Here is a 24310-nt window from a genome sequence, read left to right as displayed (position 1 = left end):
AGTCCGGCCCTGCACAAGGTCTGAAGGACAGTGGACCGGCCCCATGCAGAAAAAGTTTGCAGAGAGCAAGAGCTTCTCCACACCTGGCTTTAAAGTCCAACAGGTTGGGGGGCAGGTTTTATGTACTGGAATTTTTTAAGGATCAAAAGCACTTAAAGGATAGAGTGCCCATCGTGGGAGATGGGAGCGTCCGATAAATCAAAGGAAGACCCGGCTTCCAAAAATAGCTTCTTAACTTGAAAGGTTAACCCCATAAGCTTATTAACGTTTTAAGAAGCTTGGGCATAGCTTCTTCCAGATACACCCAGCATCTCTGTCGCAGAAGCAGCTGGGGGGGGGGAACGCTCAGGGGGTTAAGCCACACTGTGCACACACAGTAGCTGTTCGGAGGCGTTTGACCCAAGCACTCGTTGAATGGGAGCAGGACCGGGGAGCCCCCGAAATGGGCTTCTCCTAGCAGCCGGGAGACGCCAGTCTGTAAGCACCACTCAACAGCGATGAGGAAGCCTATAAACAGGCGGTCCAGCCTTTCGGCCAACTTGAAAATCGGCGACTACAAGAAATGCTGCCTGACTCCTGAAGAGGAAGAAGTCTACATCCCCTTCGCTCAGGAAAGGCTGGTCAAGCAATGGGGGTCAATGCACAACGTGGCCGACAGGGCCCAGGAACGCCAGAGCATCCCTCCCCGCAGGAACCGCTACTTCCTGAACCTCAACGTGGGCGGGAAATGCTTCCAGATCGCGTGCAAAGTGGCCGCCAGGTACCCCGTCACCAGGATCGGCCAGCTGGCCGTCGCCACCGACCCCATGAAGAAGCTGCAGCTCTGTGACGACTACTCGGTCCCGAGGAACGAATACTTCTTCGACCGCGACCCCCTCATCTTCCACTACGTCTTCCACTTCTACCGCAGCGGCGTCATGTGGATCATGCAGGAACTCTGCCCGGCCAACTTTGTGGAGGAGATCGAGTACTGGGGGGTCCACATGAAGTACGCCCAAAGGTGCTGCCGGATCCTCTTTGAGGAGAAGCAGGACGAGATGGCCGAATACCTGAAGGTCCAACGGGAGCTGGAAGCGGAGCTGGAGCCGCTGGAGAGTGAGGTGAACTTCGAGGGCATGTTCCTGGGCACGTTCCGGAAGGCCATCTGGAACCTGGTGGAGAACCCGTTCTCTTCCATCCCGGCCAAGATCATTGCCATCATGTCCAGCGTCTGCGTGCTGGTCTCCATCGTGGGCATGACGCTCAGCACGGTGGAGGAGATGCAGCACAAGACCAGCAAGAAGTGCATGGAGCGCGTGGAGACCGTCTGCGCCATCTTCTTCACCCTGGAGTACCTGATGAGGCTCATCTCCGCCTCCTCTTGCCAGCAGTTCCTGCGGGCGGCCTTCAGCGCCATCGACCTGGTCTCCATCCTCCCTTTCTACATCCAGCTCCTCTTTGAGAACCTGGGCGAGGGAGACACAGAATACCACGAGGAGTTGCACAAGATGCGCAGCGTCGGGAAGCTGGGGAAGGTCCTCAAGCTCATCAAGCTCATGCGCATCTTCCGCATCCTCAAGCTGGCGCGCCACTCCACGGGCCTGCGGGCTTTCGGCTTCACCATCCGCCAGTGCTACCAGCAGGTCTGCTGCCTCCTCCTCTTCATCGCCATGGGCGTCTTCACCTTCTCGGCGCTGATGCACTCCGTGGAGCACGATGTCCCCGGCACCAACTTCACCAGCATCCCCAGCGCCTGGTGGTGGGCAGCGGTGAGTAGAGTGCCTCTGGTTACCTGTTCCACAGGTGAGGAACCTCCATTCCCACAGAGGAACTTATGGTCTTCAAATAAAAACATCCTGAAGGTCCCAGGCCACAGAGAGATTAGGCTGGCCTCAACTAGGGCCAGGGCTTTTTCGGCTGTGGCCCCAACTTGGTGGAACGCTCTGTCACAAGCGACTAGGGCCCTGCGGGACTTGACATCTTTCCGCAGGGCCTGCAAGACAGAGCTGTTCCACCAGGCCTTTGGCCAAGGCACAGTCTGACCCCCTCCTTTGGCAATCTTCACAGGACTCTAGCCCAATGGTTGCCATCAATTTGATTTTAATTAATTTTTATAATGAAATGTTTTTAGAATGTTGTACTATTTTATTGTTGTTAGCTGCCCTGAGCTCTGGGGAGGGCGGGATATAAATAAAATTTATTCTTCTTCTTCTTCTTCTTTTGGGGGGTTCCGGTTTGGCCGTTTTCCCCAAACTACGCCCCGCTGCCAGTCACTGGGTGGCGTCAGCCGATGGTCACGGGGTCCAACCCTGCCGGGTGCTGCTTTAACAGTGCGCCCCCTGTGGATAACGCCCTGGTGAAACAGACCCCGCGACAGGAGCGAGCCAGCAATAAATCACACCGAGCAGGCTGGAGTTAACTCTTTGTTAGCAATAAAGAGTGTCAGGCCTAATGAGCACAGCAACTCATCCCTGGTAGGTCTTGCCTCCATGAAGCAGTTGCCAAGGCTAAAGGTCCCTGCCTCCCCCCCAGCTGTCAGTCTCCTCCTCTCCAGGGTTTCCCCCCCCCCAAGCAATTGGAGACTGCGCCTGCGTGCCTGTCTTTGCTCCTCTCTCTTCATGCCTCTGCTGGTTCTGGGACACAAAGGAGGAGGGAGAGAGACCTGTGTCTTTTCACCAGGTTGACTCTTCTCTGCTTCTTGGCCTCCCTCCTCCCCTGCTTCAGCTTCTGCCTCTGATTTTGGACTTATCTCTGTCGCAGACTCTTCCAGCTCACTAAACCCTGTTGCCTCTTCAGATTCCAAACCTCCTCACAGTCTTCTCTGACCGCTCATTGCTGTCCCACCCCCAATCCCCAGGCTCTGAAGCTTCTTCCCTTGTGGGATCCCAGCTGACTCCTCCCAGCATTCCTCTGCATCCTACCAGTCCCTGACACCCTAAGCCTGTGGGTCACCTTTGACATGGGTCAATCAGGTGGTGGATGAGTAGCCCTTGCCCACCCGTCTCAACCTCCCCCTGCTCCTGATTTAATCGTGTGGAATCAGACCATAAGCCCACCCAGCCTTGCCCCGGGCACAGGCAACACACGCTATGCCCCTGCCTCCTGCAGACCACAGCAATCTGCTTGGTGCTTAAGGGATGCTGAGCAAAACGGGTCTAGGGATGCAGGTGGCGCTGTGGTCTAAACCACTGAGCCTGTTGGGCTTGCCAATCGGAAGATCAGCAGTTCGAGTCCACAAACGGGGTGAGCTCCCATTGCTCTGTCCCAGCTCCTGCCAACCTAGCAGTTCGATAGCACGTCAAAGTGCAAGTAGATAAATAGGTACCACTCCGGCGGGAAGGTAAACAGCGTTTCTGTGGGCTCTGGTTTCCGTCATGGTGTCCCGTTGCGCCAGAAGTGGTTTAGCCCTGCTTGCCACATGACCAGGAAAGCTGTCTGCAGACAAACGCTGGCTCCCTTGGCCTGAAAGCGAGATGGGCGCCACAACCCCAGGGCTCCTTTACCTTTACCTAGTGGTGTGGGCATAAAAAGACTTAGCTCACTGGGTGCTTAGGGCACGAGATGGCAGGGAACAAGCCAAGCTGATTTGGGTGCATTGTCTCATAGAATTGCAGGCTTGGAACGGACCCCCAAGGGTAAAGGAAAAGGTAAAGGGACCCCTGACCATTAGGTCCAGTTGCGAACGACTCTGGGGTTGCGGCTCTCATCTCGCTTTATTGGCCGAGGGAGCCGGAGAACAGTTTCCGGGTCTTGTGGCCAGCATGACTAAGCCGCTTCTTGGCGAACCAGAGCAGCGCACAGAAACACTGTTTACCTTCCCGCCGAAGCGGTACCTATTTATCTACTTGTACCAGTGTGCTTTCGAACTGCTAGGTTGGCAGGAACTGGGACAGAGCAACAGGAGCTCACGCCGTCGCAGGGATTCGAACCGCCGACCTTCTGATTGGCAAGTCCTAGGCTCTGTGGTTTAACCCACAGCGCCACCTACGTCCCCAAGGGTACCATCTCGCAATGCAGGAATCCGGGGACTTTCTGGCATGCTCTCGATGAGCCGCAAGGCAGGCGTGCATCTTCACTGCTTGCAAACGAGGCCCAATCCTGTTTCGGTTCTGTGTCATTCTCTTCCTCCTCTCTAGGTCAGCCTCTCTACGGTGGGCTACGGGGACACCGTTCCGGACACATTTCTGGGGCGCCTGGTGGCCTTTGGCTGCATCTCCTTTGGCATCATCTTGAACGGGATGCCCATCTCCATCCTCTACAACAAGTTCTCCGACTACTACGCCAAGCTGAAGTCCCACGAGAACGAGACCACCCTGTCGCTCAAGCTCTCGCGGAAACTCAACCTCAAGGCCAGAGCCTGGAGGAAGTTCACCGAGTGCTGCTGCGCTGAGTACATCATCCCCGGCCAGCAAGCTTCGCATCAGGCCCATGCCCGCCACGGGTACCATCCCGTCCATCAGGGACACCCCGTCACCCACCAGACGGGGCACCCTCACCCCCAAATGCCCCATTCTCCCGTCCACTGCTCACACCACCTCGCTCCCCAACCGCAGGCTCACCATGCCCACCCAGAAGCTCTCAACACCCACCTTGCGCCACCGTCAGGGCGGCCCACCCCTCAGCCGTCACCGCGGCCGCCCTCTCACGCCAGGCGAGGGAGCCAGTAGAAGAAGCAGGCAGAGCTTTGTGGTCTTTTTAGAAGGGTATGCTTCGTTTGCAAAGGGCCACATTTATTTATTATTATTAGAGCCAGTGACGTGTAGTGGTTAAGAGCGGTGGACTCGTAATCTGGTGAACCGGGTTCGATTCCCCGCTCCTCCACCTGCAGCTGCTGGGTGACCTTGGGCCAGTCACACTTCTCTGAAGTCTCTCAGCCCCACTCACCTCACAGAGGGTTTGTTGTGGGGGAGGAAGGGAAAGGAGAATGTGAGCCGCTTTGAGACTCCTTAGGGTAGTGATAAAGCGGGATATCAAATCCAAACTCTTCTTCTTCTTCTTCTTATATACTGAGTTTATATACTGTCCTATACCCGGAGGTCTCACAGAATAGATCACAACATATACCATCAGAATAAAAACAACAACCCAATAACACAAGTAATTCAAAATTATTGGGAAACGATTTATACCGAACTTTTAAAGTAAAGGTAAAGGGACCCCTGACCATTAGTTCCAGTCGTGACCAACTCTGGGGTTGCGGCGCTCATCTCACTTTATTGGCTGAGGGAGCCGGCGTACAGCTTTCGGGTCATGCGACCAGCATGACTAAGCCGCTTCTGGCGAACCAGAGCAGCGCACGGAAACGCCATTTACCTTCCCGCTGGAGTGGTACCTATTTATCTACTTGAACTTTGACATGCTTTCAAACTGCTAGGTTGGCAGGAGCAGGGACCGAGCAACGGGAGCTCACCCCATCACTGGGATTCGAACCGCCGACCTTCTGATCCTAGGCTCTGTGGTTTAACCCACAGTGCCACCCGTGTCGCCACCGAACTTTTAAAAAATATTAAAAAAATATTTTGCTAAAAACCCAGAAGCATTATTGCCGGGGTTATTAACAACATAAGTTTCCAACAGAGAAATTTGTTTCTATATGCTACAGCGGCCGGCCGCGTATTATTAGTGCAAAAATGGAAAACAGATAAAGTGCCAGCGAAGGAAGACTGGCATATTAAACAGTTAGAATATGCAGAGTTGGCAGGGGTGCCCTCTAGAATAAGAAAACAAAATGATGAAAGATATGAAAGAGGACTGGATGCTATTTATGGAATATATGGGAAAGTATTATAAACAAACAATTTACCTAGCAGGATGGTAAAAATTTTCAGCAGAGTAGGAAATAAATAAAGTATATAAAAGCGGTTGCGATAGACGGGGTGAACTAAGAAAACACGAGGGAAAAATGGGGTTCAAAAGAACCATGGAAAGAAAGGAAAGAGTCAAGCAATGTTTTTTGATTTTTTTTGTTTGTTGATTCTTTGAAAGGTTTTCCTTTGTTGCATCATTTTTTTTGTTTATGCTTTGTTGATGTGGAAGGTTATCAGAAAAGCAAATAAATAAGAAATTTGAAAATAAAAATGTGCAGTGCAGATGAGGGGCTTGCTTGCTTGCCTATGGCCCTGGTTTTGCCTCTGCAATGGAATACACTCACAGAACCCGAAAATAATTCCTCCAGACTCATAAGGAGGCACCCATACGTCACGCATGATTCCATCACAAACAGTGAGGGTAAAGTAAAGGTAACGGGACCCCTGACCATTAGGTCCAGTCATGGCCGACTCTGGGGTTGCGGCGCTCATCTCACTTTATTGGCCGAGGGAGCCGGCGTACAGCTTCTGGGTCATGTGGCCAGCATGACTAAGCCGCTTCTGGCGAACTAGAGCAGCGCACGGAAACACCGTTTACCTTCCCGCTGGAGCGGTACCTATTTATCTCCTTGCGCTGGTGCGCTTTCGAACTGCTAGGTTGGCAGGAGCAGGGACCGAGCAACGGGAGCTCACCCCATCGCGGGGATTCGAACCGCCGACCTTCTGATCGGCAAGTCTTAGGCTCTGTGGTTTAGACCACCGCACCACCGGCGTCCCTTTTTTAAGAAGTATATTAATAGTGAAAAACAAGAAGTATATTAATAGTGAAATAATTATTAAGCTCTAACTTAAAATGCAAGACGCGGGTGGCGCTGTGGGTTAAACCACAGAGCCTAGGGCTTGCCGATCAGGTCGGTGGTTCGAAGCCCCGCGACTGGGTGAGCTTCCATTGCTCGGTCCCTGCTCCTGCCACGTCAATGTGCAAGTAGATAAATAGGTACCGCTCCGGCGGGAAGGTAAACGGCGTTTCCGTGCGCTGCTCTGGTTCGCCAGAAGCGGCTTAGTCATGCTGGCCACATGACCCAGAAGCTGAACGCCGGCTCCCTCGGCCAATAAAGCGAGCAACGGGAGCTCACTCCATCACATGAATTCGAACCACCAACCTTCTGATCGGCAAGTCCTAGGCTCTGTGGTTTAACCCACAGCGCCACCCGCGTCCCATGATGGGAATTGTAGTACACACACAAAAAGCTGGGGACTCAAGTTTGGGAAACCCTGGAGTTAAAATGTAAATGGTGGCATTTCACCCCTTTGGTAATGTGCTCTTGCAGGGGTCGTCCAGCCCCAAGACCCACCTCTGACCCCATTTCACCTAGTCGCTTAATATGCACTTTGTTAGTTCTGGAAATGGCACTTTTCCAGATACGCACAGTGTGACCTTAGAATCACCGCTAAATGCAAACCATCAAGAAATTCTGGTGCCCTTCTGCATCCCAGAGAGCCACTGAAACAGACTAGAAAACCTGTGGAAAGTGATTGGTCTCGATAATATCAACATTTTGGAACTTTCGCAGCGGCAAGCTAAAGTCTGCATCGGCTGAAAGAGGGAGCAAGCTGGAGCGAGCATGCTAATCTAGGATTAAATGATTAAATGTCTCGACAGGTCAGGGTTTCTGAGCCGTAGAGCCTGACCACAATGAGGTTGCCAGGATCTTTTAATTCCCAGGTGAAGGAGAAGAATCGGGGGGAGTCACACCCTCTGGGTTCAATTCCAGGATCTTTTCTGTCTCTCTTAAAATTGTTCCTTTTCCCTCCTTGCCCTCCCCCCTTCTTTTTAACTGTTTTCTGTTGCTGCTCCTGCTGTAAAGATTTCTTCTAAATTAATCTTGTATTGTTGTGTAAGGTAAAGGTAAAGAGACCCCTGACCATTAGGTCCAGTTGTGGCCGACTCTGGGGTTGTGGCGCTCATCTCGCTTTATTGGCCGAGGGAGCCAGTGTACAGCTTCTGGGTCATGTGGCCAGCAGGACTAAGACGCTTCTGGCGAACCAGAGCAGCGCACGGAAACGCCGTTTACCTTCCTGCCGGAGTGGTACCTATTTATCTACTTGCACTTTGACATGCTTTTGAACTGCTAGGTTGGCAGGAGCAGGGACCGAGCAACGGGAGCTCATCCCGTCGCAGGAATTTGAACTGCCGACCTTCCGATCGGCAAGTCCTAGGCTCTGTGGTTTAACCCACAGTGCCACCCGTGTCCCATGTATTGTGTAACAAGTGTTTTATTTAAAGTTGCCATACGCCCAGAATCTCCCGGACATATCCAGAATACTGCAGTAGCGTCTGGGTACAAATTGGTCAAATTTCTGGGGAAATCCGAACGTATGGCAGTCCATGTTGGCAGCGCCATAGCTCAACAACTTTTCTGTCCGGATTCTCGCTGTTTGAAATGTGGCGAACCTTATTGCACTGTTGGCTGGGACTGTGTGCCCTCCAGAACCACTTATTGCTGGTGAATTCTGCAGTGTAGTCTTGTCACAAGAATATTGCACTTTTTTCTGCTTCAGTTTGTTCTGCGAAGCTTCCCCAGTACTGTCTTCGAGGGGCTATACTGCAAGAGTGGAATAAGAAGCCAGAACATTTGGGTCCCTCCAGATTTCATTTCCCCCCCCCCCTGCATCCATGGCAATTTCTGCTCATGATCATGTCCCATTTCCAACTATATATAGCGCCTGCAAAAGCTTTGCTTCATTTGCAATCGGTGCGTATACAGAAACGTCTTGCTAAAAAAGAAAGAATCATTGTGGGTGGAGCAAAATTCACAGCACTGCTTATCTGCCTGCGTTATTATATATTTTATTTTATTTAAAATATTTTTACACTGCCCCTACAAAGCAGTTTACAAAAACAACAACCACCCTGCTTTGGCTATATTTAAGATGCTCACAGCAATGCTACCTAAAGCAGGTCTACTCAGAAAGCAACCCCATTTAATTCAATGGTTTCAAGAAAGCAAGCATGGAGTTGATCCTCTTCAGGAGAATGTTTTCCAAAACAATACACTTGAAATGATTGCAGCTGCGCTTACATGGGAGTAAGCCCTGCTGAACCCAGAGGGACTTACTTCAGAGTAGACATGCCTGGGGTTTGTTGCACTGTGCAAAATATGAGCAAGCCAGGACTGATCTGATATTACCCTTGCTGGTACCTTTCCTGGGAAAATCAGAGGCTCACTATGTCAGGTTCCTACTGGAAGACCGGACAAATGCTAAAACGTTAGTAGTGGCAAAGTTTATATCGGTGGTTGCAAGAATAAATGAGCCCTATATTCTGAACAAAATGCTTGTTTAACCTGGAGGTAGGCTGTATGAACTGTGTATTGATTTGTAATGATTTGTTGGGTCTCTGGACCGGAATAAAGATTGATTGATGACTTCCCCATAGCAGCCACAGGAGAGCTGAAGATGATTTTTACAACACAACCCGTGTTGTAAAAATCATCTTCAGCTCTCCTGTGGCTGCTATGGGTGTTTTTCTTAACGGAAGGTTTTTAGAATGACTTCTTTTAATGGTATAATGTGTTCATTTTTTAAAATGTGTTGCTAGCTGCTTGGAGACCTATGGGTAATAAGTTACAACAACAATAATAATAATAATAATAATAATAATAATAATAATAAAGCCCCGTAATATTTTTTTAATGGAAATCCCACAAATGTTCTGGTTTGATTTCTGTCCAGCTTTCTTTGCACTGAAAGCCCCTCTGAGTGGCAGTAATTTGATAGCCTAAATGGGAAACATCACAAAAGAGGTGATCAGAAAGCCATCTTCTAATATCTAAAGGGCTTTCGCGTGAAAGATGGGGCAAGCTTGTTCTCTGGTGCCGGCAGAGGGCCAGACCCAAACCAATGGGTTCAAATTGCGAGAAAGGAGATTCTAGAGAACTTTCTGACCGTTCTCAGAAGGTGGCGGTCAGGGTTTCTTGAGCTGTGTTTCCTGTATTGCAGGGGGCTGGACTAGATGACCTGTGGTGACCCCACCCAACTTTACAATTCTCTGTTTCCAGTATTTTTTGGTTTGTTGCACTGTTTGAATTTATTTAGGTGAGCAAATAGGGCTCACCAAAAGTGCCGGGCAGACCATAAATCAGTCATGGGACACCAGCTGTTGAAATGCCAATACACTACCCCTCAGTTTAGGGACGTGGGTGGTACTGTGGGTTAAACCACAGAGCCTAGGACTTGCCGATCGGAAGGTCGGCGGTTCGAATCCCCGTGACGGGGTGAGCTCCCATTGCTCGGTCCCTGCTCCTGCCAACCTAGCAGTTCGAAAGCACGTCAAAGTGCAAATAGATAAATAGGTACTGCTCTGGCGAGAAGGTAAACGGCGTTTCCGGGCGCTGCTCTGGTTCGCCAGAAGCGGCGTAGTCAAGCTGTATGCCGGCTCCCTCGGCCAATAAAGCGAGATGAGCGCCACAACCCCAGTCGGTCACAACTGGACCTAATGGTCAGGGGTCCCTTTACCTTTACCTTACCCCTCAGTTTGGATTTAGATCTTAATTTACCTTTGCAGTTTCACAAATCTTGGTGAATCACCTTCTCGACTGTCTCAACCCCCACTTAAGACAAGAATACTATTTAGAGAAGAAGAAAAAGTCTTGTTTGGTCTTTAATAGGAAAACAGTACCACATGAAACACAGCACACGCCAAAATAATAATGAAAGCCATAACAAAATATTTTACAAATATTTACAAGTGTCTCTGTACAGGGAGCACCCAGTATTTGTAGCCAACTAAATCCTACTCAGAGTAGGCCCTCAGAAAACGATGGGCTCTCCTCCATCGGTTGTCAACAAGCAGAGGTTGGGTGGCCATCTGTCAAGGATTCTTTAGCAGAGATTCCTGCGTGTCGGGGTCAGACTAGATGACCACGGGAACCCCTTCCAGCTCTATGATTCTAGACCCAGACCCATCTGGGTGTGACTCGCTTAATTCCATTGGCTTCAGCTGGTCTACTCTTTTGAGTCTGACATAGCTGAAAACAACATCATCTGTACATATACACACACACAAACATATATATATATTAACACTTTGGATATTTACAGTATAGTACATTCTGTATTGAGAAGATCCTTTGGCCTGAGACCATGTTTTCCAACTAACTTCTTTTTGCTTTACACACACCCACTCCTTCCTCGCCTTCCCTCACCTCTCCCCAAAACGGAAATTCCATTCAATGGCAGGTTTATGAATACGCAACACTCAATTCCAGAACGCGGGCTTTCCCTACAACCCCGGGAGAATGGAGGTTGCATGCAGGGGTTGGCGACGGGGCCAAAACAGGCCTGGAGAACAGGCGCTGGCTGGCGTTTCTAATATGGGGGCCACCAATGGTGAGACACGGCCCATGCTGAGCAACATGAGGGATGTGATACATAAGTAGCAGTCAAGTACGACATTCCTTGTTTTCCTAGAGTGACCATGCAGGGGAATGTTTCGTCCAGCCAGTCGAGAACTTCCTGTTTCCTCCTGGCTGGGACATACTTCCTTTGCATGTGACTAGAGGTGGGCATAGCCTTACCTGCCCAGGTAACAAAATGGCAAGGCACACCCCCTCTCTTTGATTCTTCCTTTTCCATCTTCCTTTCCTCGTGTGAACTGCCAGGATTAAACCCCCATATGGGGTAGATCCACACGTACGTATTTGTAACTAAGTCTGCCTTCAGGGATCCAACTGTGAACTGATGATGCGAGTAAACTTCTTTTGTATACTTTACACAAGATTGTGGCGTGTTTATTCTTTTAAGAGGGATGTAAGGGAACTTACCAGGAACCTAATACAGTGGACGCTCGGGTTGCGAACGTGATCCGTGCGGGATGCATGTTCGCAACCCACGTCTGCACATGCGCGGCTTGCGATTCGGCGCTTCTGCGCATGCACAAAATGTGATTTAGCGCTTCTGCACATGCACGGCCACTGAAACCCAGAAGTAACCCATTCCGGTACTTCCAGGTTTCGGCGGTCCGTAACTTGAAAAAACACAACCTGAAGCGTCTGTAACCCGAGGTATGACTGTATTGAGAGGCTTAAACAAGCCTGCAACCAGCTATCCACTGTGCATTTAAAAGGGGAATGTAAAACTCTGCTAGAGTGCAAAATATGGTCTGAAGCTCAGCATCGAAAAAAACTAAGATCATGGCCACTGGTCCCATCACCTCCTGGCAAATAGATGGGGAAGAAATGGAGGTAGTGAGAGATTTTACTTTCTTGGGCTCCATGATCACTGCAGATGGTTGACAGCAGCCACGAAATTAAAAGACGCCTGATCCTTGGGAGAAAGGCGATGGCAAACCTAGACAGCACCTTAAAAAGCAGAGACATCACCTTGCCAACAAAGGTCCGTATAGTTAAAGCCATGGTTATCCCAGTAGTGATGTATGGAAGTGAGAGCTGGACCATAAAGAAGGCTGATCGCCGAAGAATGGATGCTTTTGAATTTTGGTGCTGGAGGAGACTCTTGAGAGTCCCATGGACTGCAAGAAGATCCAACCTCTCCATTCTGAAGGAAATCAGCCCTGAGTGCTCACTGGAAGGACAGATCCTGAAGCTGAGGCTCGAAGACTTTGGCCACCTCATGAGAAGAGAAGACTCCCTGGAAAAGACCCTGATGCTGGGAAAGATGGAGGGCACAAGGAGAAGGGGACGACAGAGGATGAGATGGTGGGACAGTGTTCTCAAAGCGACCAGCATGAGTTTGACCCAACTGCAGGAGGCAGTGGAAGACAGGAGTGCCTGGCGTGCTCTGGTCCAGGGGGTCACGAAGAGATGGACACGACTAAACAACAACAACAACCCAAAAACTCTGCTAGCCCAAGTTAAGAAGGTTATTAATAAACAACATATCCTCTCCTGCCTCCCTGAACATTCCCACACGATGGAGGCGTGTTGGCTCAGTGGCAACCGCAGCTCCCTGCCACCATGTCGTCGTACTGCTTAAGCACCACATTTTCGTCGTCGTCGAAATATAGCAGGTTGATGGAGAACAGCTTGTCCGGCACGCAGCAGGGGCCGCTGACTTCCTGGCTGAGCTTCAGGGCATTGATGATGGAGAGGACGGTGGCGTGGTTCGTGGGTCTCATGTTCTCCCCCAGCGGGAAGGGGCAGGAACCTTTGCAATGGTAGGCGTTGTACCCCCGGGGAGAGATGATCCAGCCGGACCACCCGATTTCCTCAAAGTCCACGGAGAGCGGGAGCCTCTGGCAAGGGAGCTGGTAGTCCACTGAGCGAGGGGTCCGTGTGCCGTTGGATTTGGGGCCTGCCAGATGTCCAGGAAGGGCCACGTTCTGATGGGACAATTCTAAGCAGGAGAGAACGAGGTCAGAGTAGTAGTAATAATAATAATAATAATAATTTCTTATTCATACCTCGCCCATCTGGCTGGGTATCCCCAGCCACTCTGGGCGGCTCCCAACAGAATATTAAAACCACAATAGAACATCAAACATCAAAAACTTCCCCAAACAGAGCTGCCTTCAGATGTCTTCTAAAAGTCAGAGAGTTGTTTATTTCATTGACATCTGACAGGAGGGCGTTCCACAGGGCGGGCGCCACCACTGAGAAGGCCCTGTGCCTGGTTCCCTGCAATCTCACTTCTTGCAGGGAGGGAACCGCCAGAAGGCCCTCAGACCTGGACCTCAGTGCCCGGGCAGAACGATGGGGGTGGAGACGCTCCTTCAGGTACACAGGCCAAGGCTGTTTAAAGCTTTAAAGGTCAGCACCAACACTTTGAATTGTACTCGGAAACGTACTGGGAGCCAATGTAGGTCTTGCAGGACCAGTTATATGGTCTTGGCGGCCGCTCTCAGTCACCAGTCTAGCTGCCACATTCTGGATTAATTGCAGTTTCCGGGTCACCTTCAAGGGTAGCCGCACATAGAGCGCATTGCAGTAGTCCAAGCGGGAGATAACCAGAGCATGCACCACTTTCGCGAGACAGTCTGCGGGCAGGGAGGGACTCATCCTGCGTACCAGATGGAGCTGGTAGACAGCTGGCCTGGACACAGAACTGACCTGCGCCTCCATGGACAGCTGTGAGTAGCGTGAACAGCCAGTTGAGTAGATTAACGTTCGCTTATCTTTCCGAAAACGTTTAGATGCCGCCCTCCCGCAGTCATTGAAAAGTGCCACGTTGCAAAATAAAATTTAAAGTGTTGTCTTGAGAGACAATGGAGTGCACCTCCGAAGGTGAAACATTGAAATGACCTCCCTGGGGCACAAGAGTTTTGGCACCCGTTTGGCTGCAGAAATTGCTGGAAGGAGCTGTACAGTGGTACCTCGGGTTACATACGCTTCAGGTTACAGACTCTGCTAACCCACAAATAGTGGTTCAGGTTAAGAACAGACTCAGGTTAAGAACGGACCTCTGGAACGAATTAAGTACTTAACCTGAGGTACCACTGTACAACTGTCTTAGGGACTCTGCTCTGGATTTGTGAAAGCCTAGGGTTTCCTTTGAGCCTTTTCTTCTCGCACCAGAGATTTAGGACCAGACTTTTCCTTCTAGATCGGCGGTTCTCAACCTGCGGGTCCCCAGATGTGGTTGGACTACAACTCCCATCATCCCTGAGCGCTAGCTAGGGATGATGGGAGTTGTAGTCCAACCACATCTGGGGACCCACAGGTTGAGAAAGGCTGTTCTGAATTATCTACCTTCCCAGGTGGGTGAATCCCACTTTCCCCTCCCTTCTCTCTACAGCAGATGCAGAAAACTGCCTTCTTGGCCATCAGAGCCATTCTTGGGTGGTCTGCTGAAGAATTACAGTCGCAGGAATAAGGTGGATCCTAAAAATGGATATTTCAAGTGCCAAGGAGTGGGGGGGACATGAGCGTATGATGGAAACTAGGCGATGAAAGTGCATTCTTCCTTGGACTATATGGAACTTGCTGAACTGACTGGGAGACTCCGAGACCAGAGAGAAGAGACGGTGGAAGAAGATTGGAAGAAATTTAAGGAATATTTTGGGGGGGGGGAATATGTTAATATTTAAATCTTAGAATAGCTTTGGAAGTGGATATTGGCTGTAGGGTTAGAAGTAGGAGGTAGTGTATTTTTAAACGGTATAATCTGTAAGTAATAAAATGAGAAGATTTTTTATGGTTAAAGCAAGTGCGATAAAAAAAATATGGGTGGAAATTATGATATCTGTAACTGCTAAAGATGAGGTGAAATGAAAATCAGATTGGGGGATTGGGGGAAGCCCACCTAACAATGTTTAAGGGGGGGGAGGACAAGACAAGAATTTGTTTGTATTGTTGGTTTTTCTGTTTGTGTTGTTTATTTGTGTTATAAAATGAATTTAAAAAATCGGGGGGGGGGGTGTGCATTATTCCAAGTTCGCTACAGATGCGACAGTCTTTTATGTCCCCTTTCATTACAGCAATGTCCTTGATCCTGCCACACCGATAGACAAAAACATATCTTTCTTTACTCACCTAAGAAGGGGTTGGTGGGCAACAGGGCCCCCCGACGCCCATCGTCGGTGAACAAAACCAGCATGGGCCTTTTGCTCTCGTGGTGATCTCTGCCCGACGCGAACTGCACGGCTCCATCGTCCAGGGGGTGCCCATTGAGGGACCGCACTGTGACCAACAACCCCTGGTTACTGCTCTCCTCGTCCATCCAGGAGCGGACCTGCAACGTTGAAATATACATTTATAAAGAAACCAGAAGCATTTTTACTGGGCATTGTGGGGAGTGATATAAATAGAAAGGAATGTAAGCTTTTTTTATATGCAACAACAGCAGCAAGAATATTATTGGCCCAAAAATGGAAGCAAGAAGAATTACCGACGATTGAAGTTAATGGACTATGCAGAATTAGATAAATTAACAGAAAAGATTCGAAACCGGCGGGACCAGAATTTCTGGAGTAAATTTATGGACTATTTGAAAAGTATTTGTGAAGATCAGACGATGTTTGTAGGTTTGCAAGAAGTTTTGTGAGGAGTATTATTGGAATTATTACAAAAATTGATAAAGGGGGGGATGATTCGTTAAGAGATTTAAAAGTAATATAAAATTGAGAAATGCAGAAGAAGTGATTACAACGGTGGATTTTCAGAGGTGCTGATGGAAATCTAAAAAGACTGTATAAGTGATAAAGTTGTGTGGTACATTTTATAATTTACATGTTCAAATCAATAAAAATTATTATTATTATTTTTAAAAAAAGGAAACCTCTGTGGTCAACGTAGAGCAGACTCTAAAAAAGGCATCAAAAGAAACTCACTGCTTGCGTGATGGCGAAGACCTCCCAGCCGGTTCCCTGCACAGCAAGGAGTTTAGCAGACAGTAGCTTCTTTCCTTCAGGGGTATCCATGCTGTCTTTGTCAAGGACCTGATAAATGCTCACCTGAAAGGATGGAGAGAGAGAGTAAGGTAAGCCAAAGGAACCAGGTCTTGCTCACACCAGCCGCAAAGTGCTCCAGTTTGTAAATGTCCCTTCGAATCGAGCCTGTTTAAGCAAGTCACGTGAAATCCCACCCCGAGGTGCGGCAAGGGGGGAAAGCACTCTGCACATGCTCTCTGGAAACATAATTTGCAACTTCTTTCAAAGCTCTCTTGGGCAGCTGCGGCAGCTCCCAGGGCTTGGAAAGAGGATTCGGATGTCAACAGTTGTTTAATAATAATAATAAAATTTATTTATACCCCACCCTCTCCGGCCAGAGCCGGGCTCAGGGCGGCTAACACTAATAAAATCACAGTAAAAACGTAAGGAGGCGGGGACCGATTTAAAATAAAGGTTAAAATGCAGCCTCATTTTAAAGTAGCCCATAGATCAAGACCATAAGGGGAGGGAAACAGAAGGGTCAGACTGAGTCCAAACCAAAGGCCAGGCGGAACAGCTCCGTCTTGCAGGCCCTGCGGAAAGATGTCAAGTCCCGCAGGGCCCTGGTCTCTTGGGACAGAGCATTCCACCAAGTCGGGGCCAGTACTGAAAAGGCCCTGGCCCTAGTTGAGACCAATCTAACCACCTTGCAACCTCCAAAATGTTGTCATTTGTGGACCTTAAGGTCCTCCGCGGGGCATACCAGGAGAGGCGGTCCCGTAGGTGCAAGGGTCCCGGGCCACATAGGGCTTTAAAGGTCAAAACCAGCACCTTAAACCTGACCCTGTACTCCACCGGGAGCCAGTGCAGTTGGTAACGTACTGGGTGAATGTGATCCCGCGCCAAGAACCCCGTGAGGAGCCTCGCCACGGCATTCTGCACCCGCTGGAGTTTCTGGGACAGCTTCAAGGGCAGCCCCACGGAGAGCGAATTACAGTAGTCAAGTCTGGAGGTGACCGTCGCATGGATCACTGTGGCCAGGTCCGGGCGGGAAAGGTAAGGGACCAACTGCTTCCAGTTGGAAGCTTCCAGACTCAAACCAGGTTTTCGGGGGGAGATAAGCAAGCAGTGGAGGGCTGTGGGTGATAGTTCATTCAGTAGAGCATGAGGCTCTGTCACAGGGCCATGAGCTCCACATTGGGCAAAAGATTTCTGCATTTTAGCGGGGTCAGACTAGATGACCCGTGTGGTCCCTTCCAACTATGATTCCGTGATATGTTGCGCACAAGGAAGGCTATTTTATTTTATTTTATTTTAGAGGGGAGAATGGACTGCCTTCTCCTCCTTATCATAATCAATAAACACGTCTGGAACATTTTTCTGCAAAACTTTTCGGACCATAGATACCCTAAGCCCCACTTCTCTTAGGCTGCCAGACCAATCAGCCTAAAAGAAATTAAAATAATAATATTTTTTTTTTGCTTTTGTCATGTTTTTCAATTAATGCGTCTGCTCACTTGACAGGCGTTGATTATTAAAAGAGCAGACAACCTGACCTTTAATTTCAAGGGCTAAGTGTGTACTATGTTGAATTCTGCCAGAAAAGTCCTTCAACCAAAATGAAACACCAAATAAGAATATCAGCGGTACCGTAGAGGAAAAAATTTAAACATGGAAAGTGCTGAAACAGTAAATCAGCAGAACAAAACAAGTTTCCTGTTTATGCTCCACTGCCGTGTAACTTCAGCTATTAACAGAAAACGAGACCAGGAGGGGAAATGTATGAAACAACTTCTAAGCAAGCACAGAGGTACTGTGAAAAATCATGAATATTGTCCAAGTTCCCTGCCAAAAATTGACGAGGGCACATCTTGAAGGGTTTGGGGGGGTTTTTTTACTAGATACTTGGAAGCTTCTAATGTTCTGCTCTGGTCAGACCTCACCTGGAGTACTGTGTCCAGTTCTGGGCACCACAGTTCAAGAAGGACACTGACAAACTGGAACGTGTTCAGAGGAGGGCAACCAAAATGGTCAAAGGCCTGGAAACGATGCCTTATGAGGAACGGCTAAGGGAGCTGGGCATGTTTAGCCTGGAGAAGAGGAGGTTAAGGGGTGATATGATAGCCATGTTCAAATATATAAAAGGAGGTCACATAGAGGAGGGAGAAAGGTTGTTTTCTGCTGCTCCAGAGAAGCGGACACGGAGCAATGGATCCAAACTACAAGAAAGAAGATTCCACCTAAACATTAGGAAGAACTTCCTGACAGTAAGAGCTGTTTGACAGTGGAATTTGCTGCCAAGGAGTGTGGTGGAGTCTCCTCCTTTGGAGGTCTTCAAGCAGAGGCTTGACAACCATATGTCAGGAGTGCTCTGATGGTGTTTCCTGCTTGGCAGGGGGTTGGACTCGATGGCCCTTGTGGTCTCTTCCAACTCTAGGATTCTATGATTCAGCACACGAGGAAGACTTGACCATTATTGACCCAGCTTCTATGGGGAGTGCGATTCCCGGCAACTGGGTCTTCAGAAGTCAAGAGTGCCTCTGGGCATGGAAAGAGCGGAGCTCTCGGGGAAGGCTTTGGCCATTTACCTGGCAGAAGTGCTGCCTTCTGGGGAAAGGTCCATCGGCTGCCCTCGCCCGCAGCTTGAAGAGGTGCAACTCAGCAGTGAGGACTCTCTCGTTCTTTGCCACGCTGGACAGGATGAAGAGGAAACGCATCTGGTCACTGTGAGCTGGAGAGGGAGGAAGGGAAGAATATTAAAAATGTCCTTTTGTCACTCTCAAGGCTCATCCACATTCAATTGCCATTTGTTCAGATTCAGTGCTACACAGTGACTTGCGATCTCGATCACACGCAGTCTGTAGTCTGCTGGCAGTAGGAGTACAATGTGGGCATGTCTTTAAGTTAACATCTTACATTAAAAACCTGACAGTACCAAACTATCGAAGGCTTTTCACCAAAGCCAGACTAAACGTCTTTCCTTCTGCAGTGTTGGATGGCAGGTTGAGAGGAGTTCCCTACCAGGACAGACTTTGCTCGTGTGCTCAAGACATCGATTCCATAAAACATATTTTGTTGCACTGTGCGAAATATGAGCAAGCCAGGGCTGAACTGATACTACCCTTGCTGGTACCTTTCCCGGGAAAACCAGAGGCTCGCTATGTCAGGTTCCTATTGGAAGACCGGACAAACGCTAGAACAGTGGCCAAGTTTTTATCGGTGGTTGCAAGAACCAGTGATCCCTATATTCTGAACAAAATGCTTGTTTAACCTGGAGGTAGGCTGTCTGAATTGTGTATTGCTTTGCAACGATTTGTTGGGTCTCTGGACCGGAATAAAGATTGTTGTTGATGATGATTCAGTGCTAAAAGAGCAGGGGTAAACAGAGATGTTGGGGAAGTCATTTTTTTTCCCTGCAGCGCTTTCTGGCAAATAAAATAGCAGCTGCCAGAGGTAGGCTTGGCTGAGCAGGAACCGCTAAGCTCACCCCGCAAACCTGCTGGTACCGTGATGATCTGGGTTCAGATCCTGGCTCAGCCACAAAATCCACCTTTCTCTCAGTGTAGCTCATAGGCAGCATTTCAGGGCTCAAAACCAGAAAAGGGAAGCAGTGGGTGAGAGAGAGAGAGAGAGAGAGAGAGAGAGAGAGAGAGAGAGAGAGAGAGAAACTGAATAAAGGATAGCTGGTAAATGCATCGAGGGCTTGGTCGAGATTCGAACTCGGCTCTCCTGAAGCCCAACCATTCCGAAGCACAGGTTAACGCTTTGCAGATGGCACGGGAAGAAGGATTGCTCCAATCAGCCCTAGCGAATGTCAAGACGGAAAGAATTTTCCCAAAGGAAGTGTATCAAGGGTCCCGATCCCAGGTAAAACAACAAAAGCCTGGTGGGTTCATTGTACCAGCGCTTTTGTGTGTTTGAGGCAGGGACCAAGCAAGCCTGCTTTAAGCCTTGAAAATGCCACTTGTGAAAAAAGGCGAAAGATTTATACGATCTGAAGAGAAACCAGAGTATATTAAGAATATCATATAGTAAAAGGCCAGAGCCATTCCTTTTAGGAATTTTATTCCGAAAGACAAAACTAATTTTTTCTTATACGCAACATCTGCAGCAAGAATCCTGGTAGCTAAGTATTGGAAAGGGAATCAGTTACCCACTAGGGGAGAATGGTTATGTAAGCTTTCAGAATGTTTAGAATTAGCCAAATTGACAGATATAATAAGACAAAAACCAAAAAGTGAAGTTAAAAAAGAATGGGAGTGCCTAAATGAATACCTTAAAAGTCAAGGTTTGGGGACAGAAATCTGTCTGAGTCTGGAATAACCTTGTGAAGTGAAAGGATATGAAAGAAGGATGTATATCTAGATGTTAGGATAGAGATGATAATGAAAACAGGAAAACAGGAAGACACAATGAGAGATAAAGGAGGTGCTGTGGGATTGGTGGAAGTCAATGTCTTGTTGTTGTTGTTTTAGTGTTTATAATTTTAACTTGTAAGATATGGAGTTGGTTTTTTTGTTTTGTTTTTGTTGTTGTTGCTTTTTTATGTTGCTTTTTGTGTGTTGTGTATTATTTTTTGATATCTTTCGTGTTGTTGTTGTTGTGTGGAAAATACTAATAAAATTTATTTTTAAAAAAAGAAAAGAGAATGCCACTTGTGGGGAGCTACAGAGAAAACACACACAGCGGCATATGCCCAAATTTCTGCAAGGAAAATTGAGTAGGTTTAAACCAGCCCTTGAATGTTGAGAATCTCCTTTTTCCCCAGGTGCTACCAAAACCTTCATGGCCAGCTAACAGCCATGTGTCGCCTCCTACATTCCATGTTAAAAGGTGGTTTGCAATGGCTCATGAGGAAAAAAAAAATCCATGTTAGGGCAATTCCTAAATTAGACATTTTTGGTGGGATTGTCCGTTAGTTAATGAATTCTGGGAACAGATTGGTACAGAAATATTGGGAATTGTGGGTAGGAAGGTGGAAATATCTAAATTAATGGTTCTTATTAGCCTGAGTAGCACCGAGTTAGAAACAAAAGAGGAATGTAAATGGGTAAATTTGATGGTTATTGCAGCCAGATAAGTTATAGCAGGTAATTGGAAAAATGCAGAAGAGCTAGGGGTGAACCAATGGAGGAAAAAACTGAATAATATTATAATCTTAGAATATCTAACTGAGAAGATACATAAAATGAAAGGGTTTAAGGTCAGTGAGAAGGATTGGTTTGAGAAGATATTTGGGCAGGTTTGAACAATTTGGGGCAACTAAAATGTTAAAAGTTAAATAAACCTTGTGGAGGGAGGAGTGTTAAGGTATATAGAATTGTACATATGGTTGATTTGAATATGTTATTATTGATTATGTATACCCAATGTATCAGCCGCCTGGGGGGGTTTCACTGTTTGTGTTTTGGTTGTTGGTAAATAAATAAAGAAATAAAGAAATAAAAATTCCTAAATTAGGCTGACAAAAAGGTTACGGGAACAGTGTGCAAGCTTTCACGTTCTCCAGAACTCTTCACCTCACCTGAGGAAGAGCTCTGTGGGACTCAAAAGCTTGCAAGCTGATAATGTAACATTTTTGGATGACCTGGTAAAGAAATGTCCTAATATGGAATTTTTTTGATGGGGCCAACACAACTACGTTTATTTTTTGTGTCACCTGGACATAACTTGAGTGCAGAAAGTGGACATTTAAAAGAGTGAGTTTCAACACTTATTTTGACGCTAACCTCACCCCCACTCCTAAAAATAAGAGAAAATAGGTTGCATCTGATATTAGCCCTGTCAGAGCTGACCTGCTGAAATTAACGGATACAAATTACTTCAGTGCATTAATTTTAAAAGGTTGACTCTGAGTAGATACAACCAGATATGTTTAGGGTGCGCTAAACGTGAAATATTTTGGAAAGCTAACACGTGCCAGAAGGCTGTTATTTTTGCTGCAACTGACTCACAGTTCCCCCTCTGCAAGCTAAAATGCACATTCGCAATTTTAAGTGAATCACTGGTTCGCTAGTAAAACTGAATTACTGTGCTGCAAAATGATGCACATCTAAAAAAGTGTGTCCTCAACGTGAAAAGTTTGGAAAGATCTGATCTGGTCCAAGTCCCTTGCAATGCAGGAATATGTAGCGTTCCCATATAGGGATCAAACCTGCAACCCTGGCATTTATCAGCGCCACATTCTAACCAAATGAGCTATCCTGGCTCCAAGGAATCATTTCCTGATCTGGATAAAATATAAAGATATTTACAGTAAGAAGGAAAGGCAGTTTGCTTTGTGCATAAGAATACCACCATCTCTGCATAGCTGTGTTGAATTTTTACAAAACAGTGTGCAAGCTTTGGAGTCCTTCAGAAAAACTGAAGGAGAGGTTTGTGTGAAGATCAAACCCCAAAAGCCAACAGGGACAGAACTACCTAAACTATATGGAAAATTATTCATGTATGCTACTACAGCAGCAAGAATGTTACTCGCCCCAAAATGGAAAGAATCAGAAGTTTCAGCAAAAAAAGAATAGATACAAAAACTTATGGAATAAGCAGAAATGGTGAAACTTGCTGGAAGAATTAGAAATCAAGACAACAAACTTTTTTTTATAAAAGAATGGAAATGGGTTAGTGAATATTGACAGATAAATTGTAAACCGATAAGGACATTGGCAGGATTATTGTAATAACCTGCAGTTTCATAAGAGTACATATTTAAAGTAGATGAATAAATGGGCAAGTTAAGTTAATTTGGATATGCAGAAAAGATATTAAGAATAAATTTAAGGAACCGCAGAAAGAGGGGGGGAGAGAGTTGAGTTTGGAAATGTTAAAATGGTTGTAAAATTAATGGAATGTATAAACCTGAAAAGCAAAAATAAAATAAAATAACAGGCCAAATGCCTTCATCACAAGGAAAGGTGTCAGATTTTAGGCCAGCTGTGGGGAACCTTTGCTTTTCCAGATGTTGCTCAGCTGCAGCTTCCATCAGCTCCAACAGACCCAGGGATGGTGGTGATGGGAGTTGTAGTTCATCACGTCCAGAGGGTGCAAGGTTCCCCACGCTGGGCTTTAGACAGCCATCCTAAAGGCACTGCTTTTAGGGGTTCTGTGGGAGGGAAAGTTTCCAGCCCTTGGTGGGGTCCCTAACAACAACCGCCCATCACCTCCCTCCTGTAAACCCCGCCAAGAAAGCCTGCCTGGTGCCCCAGAGACCCTGGCACCCCTCTTGCCAATGCCCCCTCTTACTTTTGTCCAGAAAGCTGCGCACTGTGTTGCCTTCCAAGATGTCCGGGTCCTTGGTGACTCCATCGTCATCGGCCACCGTGTTGTAGAGGTCCACCATGTACTGGGGAGGCCGGATGATGTGCTGGGGAGATTGAGGGGGGTCCCCGATGCCAAAGACCTCCAGCAGCCTCTTGAGGGCTTGGGCTCTCGTGCCCTCGGAGCCCTCTGCCTCCAGATGGGCAGGAGACGAGGGTCTGCCAGGGAAGGCGGGCATCCATGCCAGGAGAAGCAAGATCTGGAGATGGAACATGGCTGATTTCTCTCCCTCTAGCTTCTGCTTCCATCTGGCTGTCCTCCAAGGCTGCACTTATAACCATCTCTTGGCCCCACAATGAGGTCCATGGATTAGGTCCCCCTGCTAATGGGCCACTCAGGAAGGGCTAATTGCGGCGCTAACAAGGTGCGAAGGAACACACAAGCCTTTTCTGGGGAGGGTTGTGGATTCTCTCCCTTTGACACCCCTTTCCAGATGAACCTAGCTTGGCAGGAAGGAGAAGGGAAGCCGGCTGCCAAAGTTTATTCAGTAGGCAAAGGCTGGGTTTGCTCTCCCTGGGAGGCTAACGGGTGTGTAATGGGGCCATTAAGGTGGGGATTAAGGCAGCTTTTCTGGAAGATGGCAGGAGAGGAAAGGTCTAATACACAAGCAAGAAAAAACGAGGAGCCAAGCAACCTCATTTCCCTGCAAAACAGAGCGTACATCATGGATTTGGATACAGATGCACAGAGACACACAGAGGGACAGAGATGAAAACATGCTTGAAACCCAGCTGTCAGTCCCATCAAAACACCACACACTACTACATTATCCTGCAAAGCTGTATGAAAAGCCAAGGGATCGATACTTCAATTGCTTGTCACCCTCAGTAACATCAACAAAATCAGGTATTTGCTGTCTTGCTTGGCCAAACTAGCCATGCCT

At 47.9% G+C, this 24310-nt stretch overlaps 2 protein-coding genes across 2 annotated transcripts; one reads left to right on the top strand and one right to left on the bottom strand.

Annotated features, from left to right (window-relative positions):
* Window positions 1-378: 378 nt before the first annotated feature.
* Window positions 379-5916, top strand: LOC308577524 (potassium voltage-gated channel subfamily V member 2-like). The gene is made up of 2 exons (XM_081177800.1): window positions 379-1748; window positions 4116-5916. The coding sequence occupies exons 1-2, from the start codon at window positions 498-500 to the stop codon at window positions 4644-4646; spliced, it is 1782 nt and encodes a 593-aa protein (XP_081033926.1). The 5' UTR covers window positions 379-497; the 3' UTR covers window positions 4647-5916.
* Window positions 5917-12594: 6678 nt separating this feature from the next.
* Window positions 12595-23641, bottom strand: LOC308577396 (bone morphogenetic protein 4-like; the record flags this gene model as incomplete). Its single annotated transcript, XM_081177511.1, has 5 exons — window positions 12595-13100; window positions 15278-15476; window positions 16075-16197; window positions 18702-18844; window positions 23353-23641. The coding sequence occupies 5 exons, from the start codon at window positions 23639-23641 to the stop codon at window positions 12736-12738; spliced, it is 1119 nt and encodes a 372-aa protein (XP_081033637.1). The 3' UTR covers window positions 12595-12735.
* Between the last annotated feature and the right edge of the window lie 669 nt (window positions 23642-24310).

This window comes from Podarcis bocagei, assembly GCF_964188305.1.
Source record: "Podarcis bocagei genome assembly, chromosome: 18".
Lineage (NCBI taxonomy): Eukaryota > Metazoa > Chordata > Lepidosauria > Squamata > Lacertidae > Podarcis > Podarcis bocagei.
Note: the sequence above shows the minus strand (reverse complement) of the source record. Positions and strands in the feature narration are given on the sequence as shown.

Bases quoted from the DNA above. Each gene is read 5' to 3' on its own strand.
- LOC308577524 (XM_081177800.1), top strand. From the start codon at position 498: ATGAGGAAGCCTATAAACAGGCGGTCCAGCCTTTCGGCCAACTTGAAA. The intron at 1,749-4,115 runs GTGAGTAGAGTG...CCTCCTCTCTAG, and splicing joins GCGCCTGGTGGTGGGCAGCG to GTCAGCCTCTCTACGGTGGG.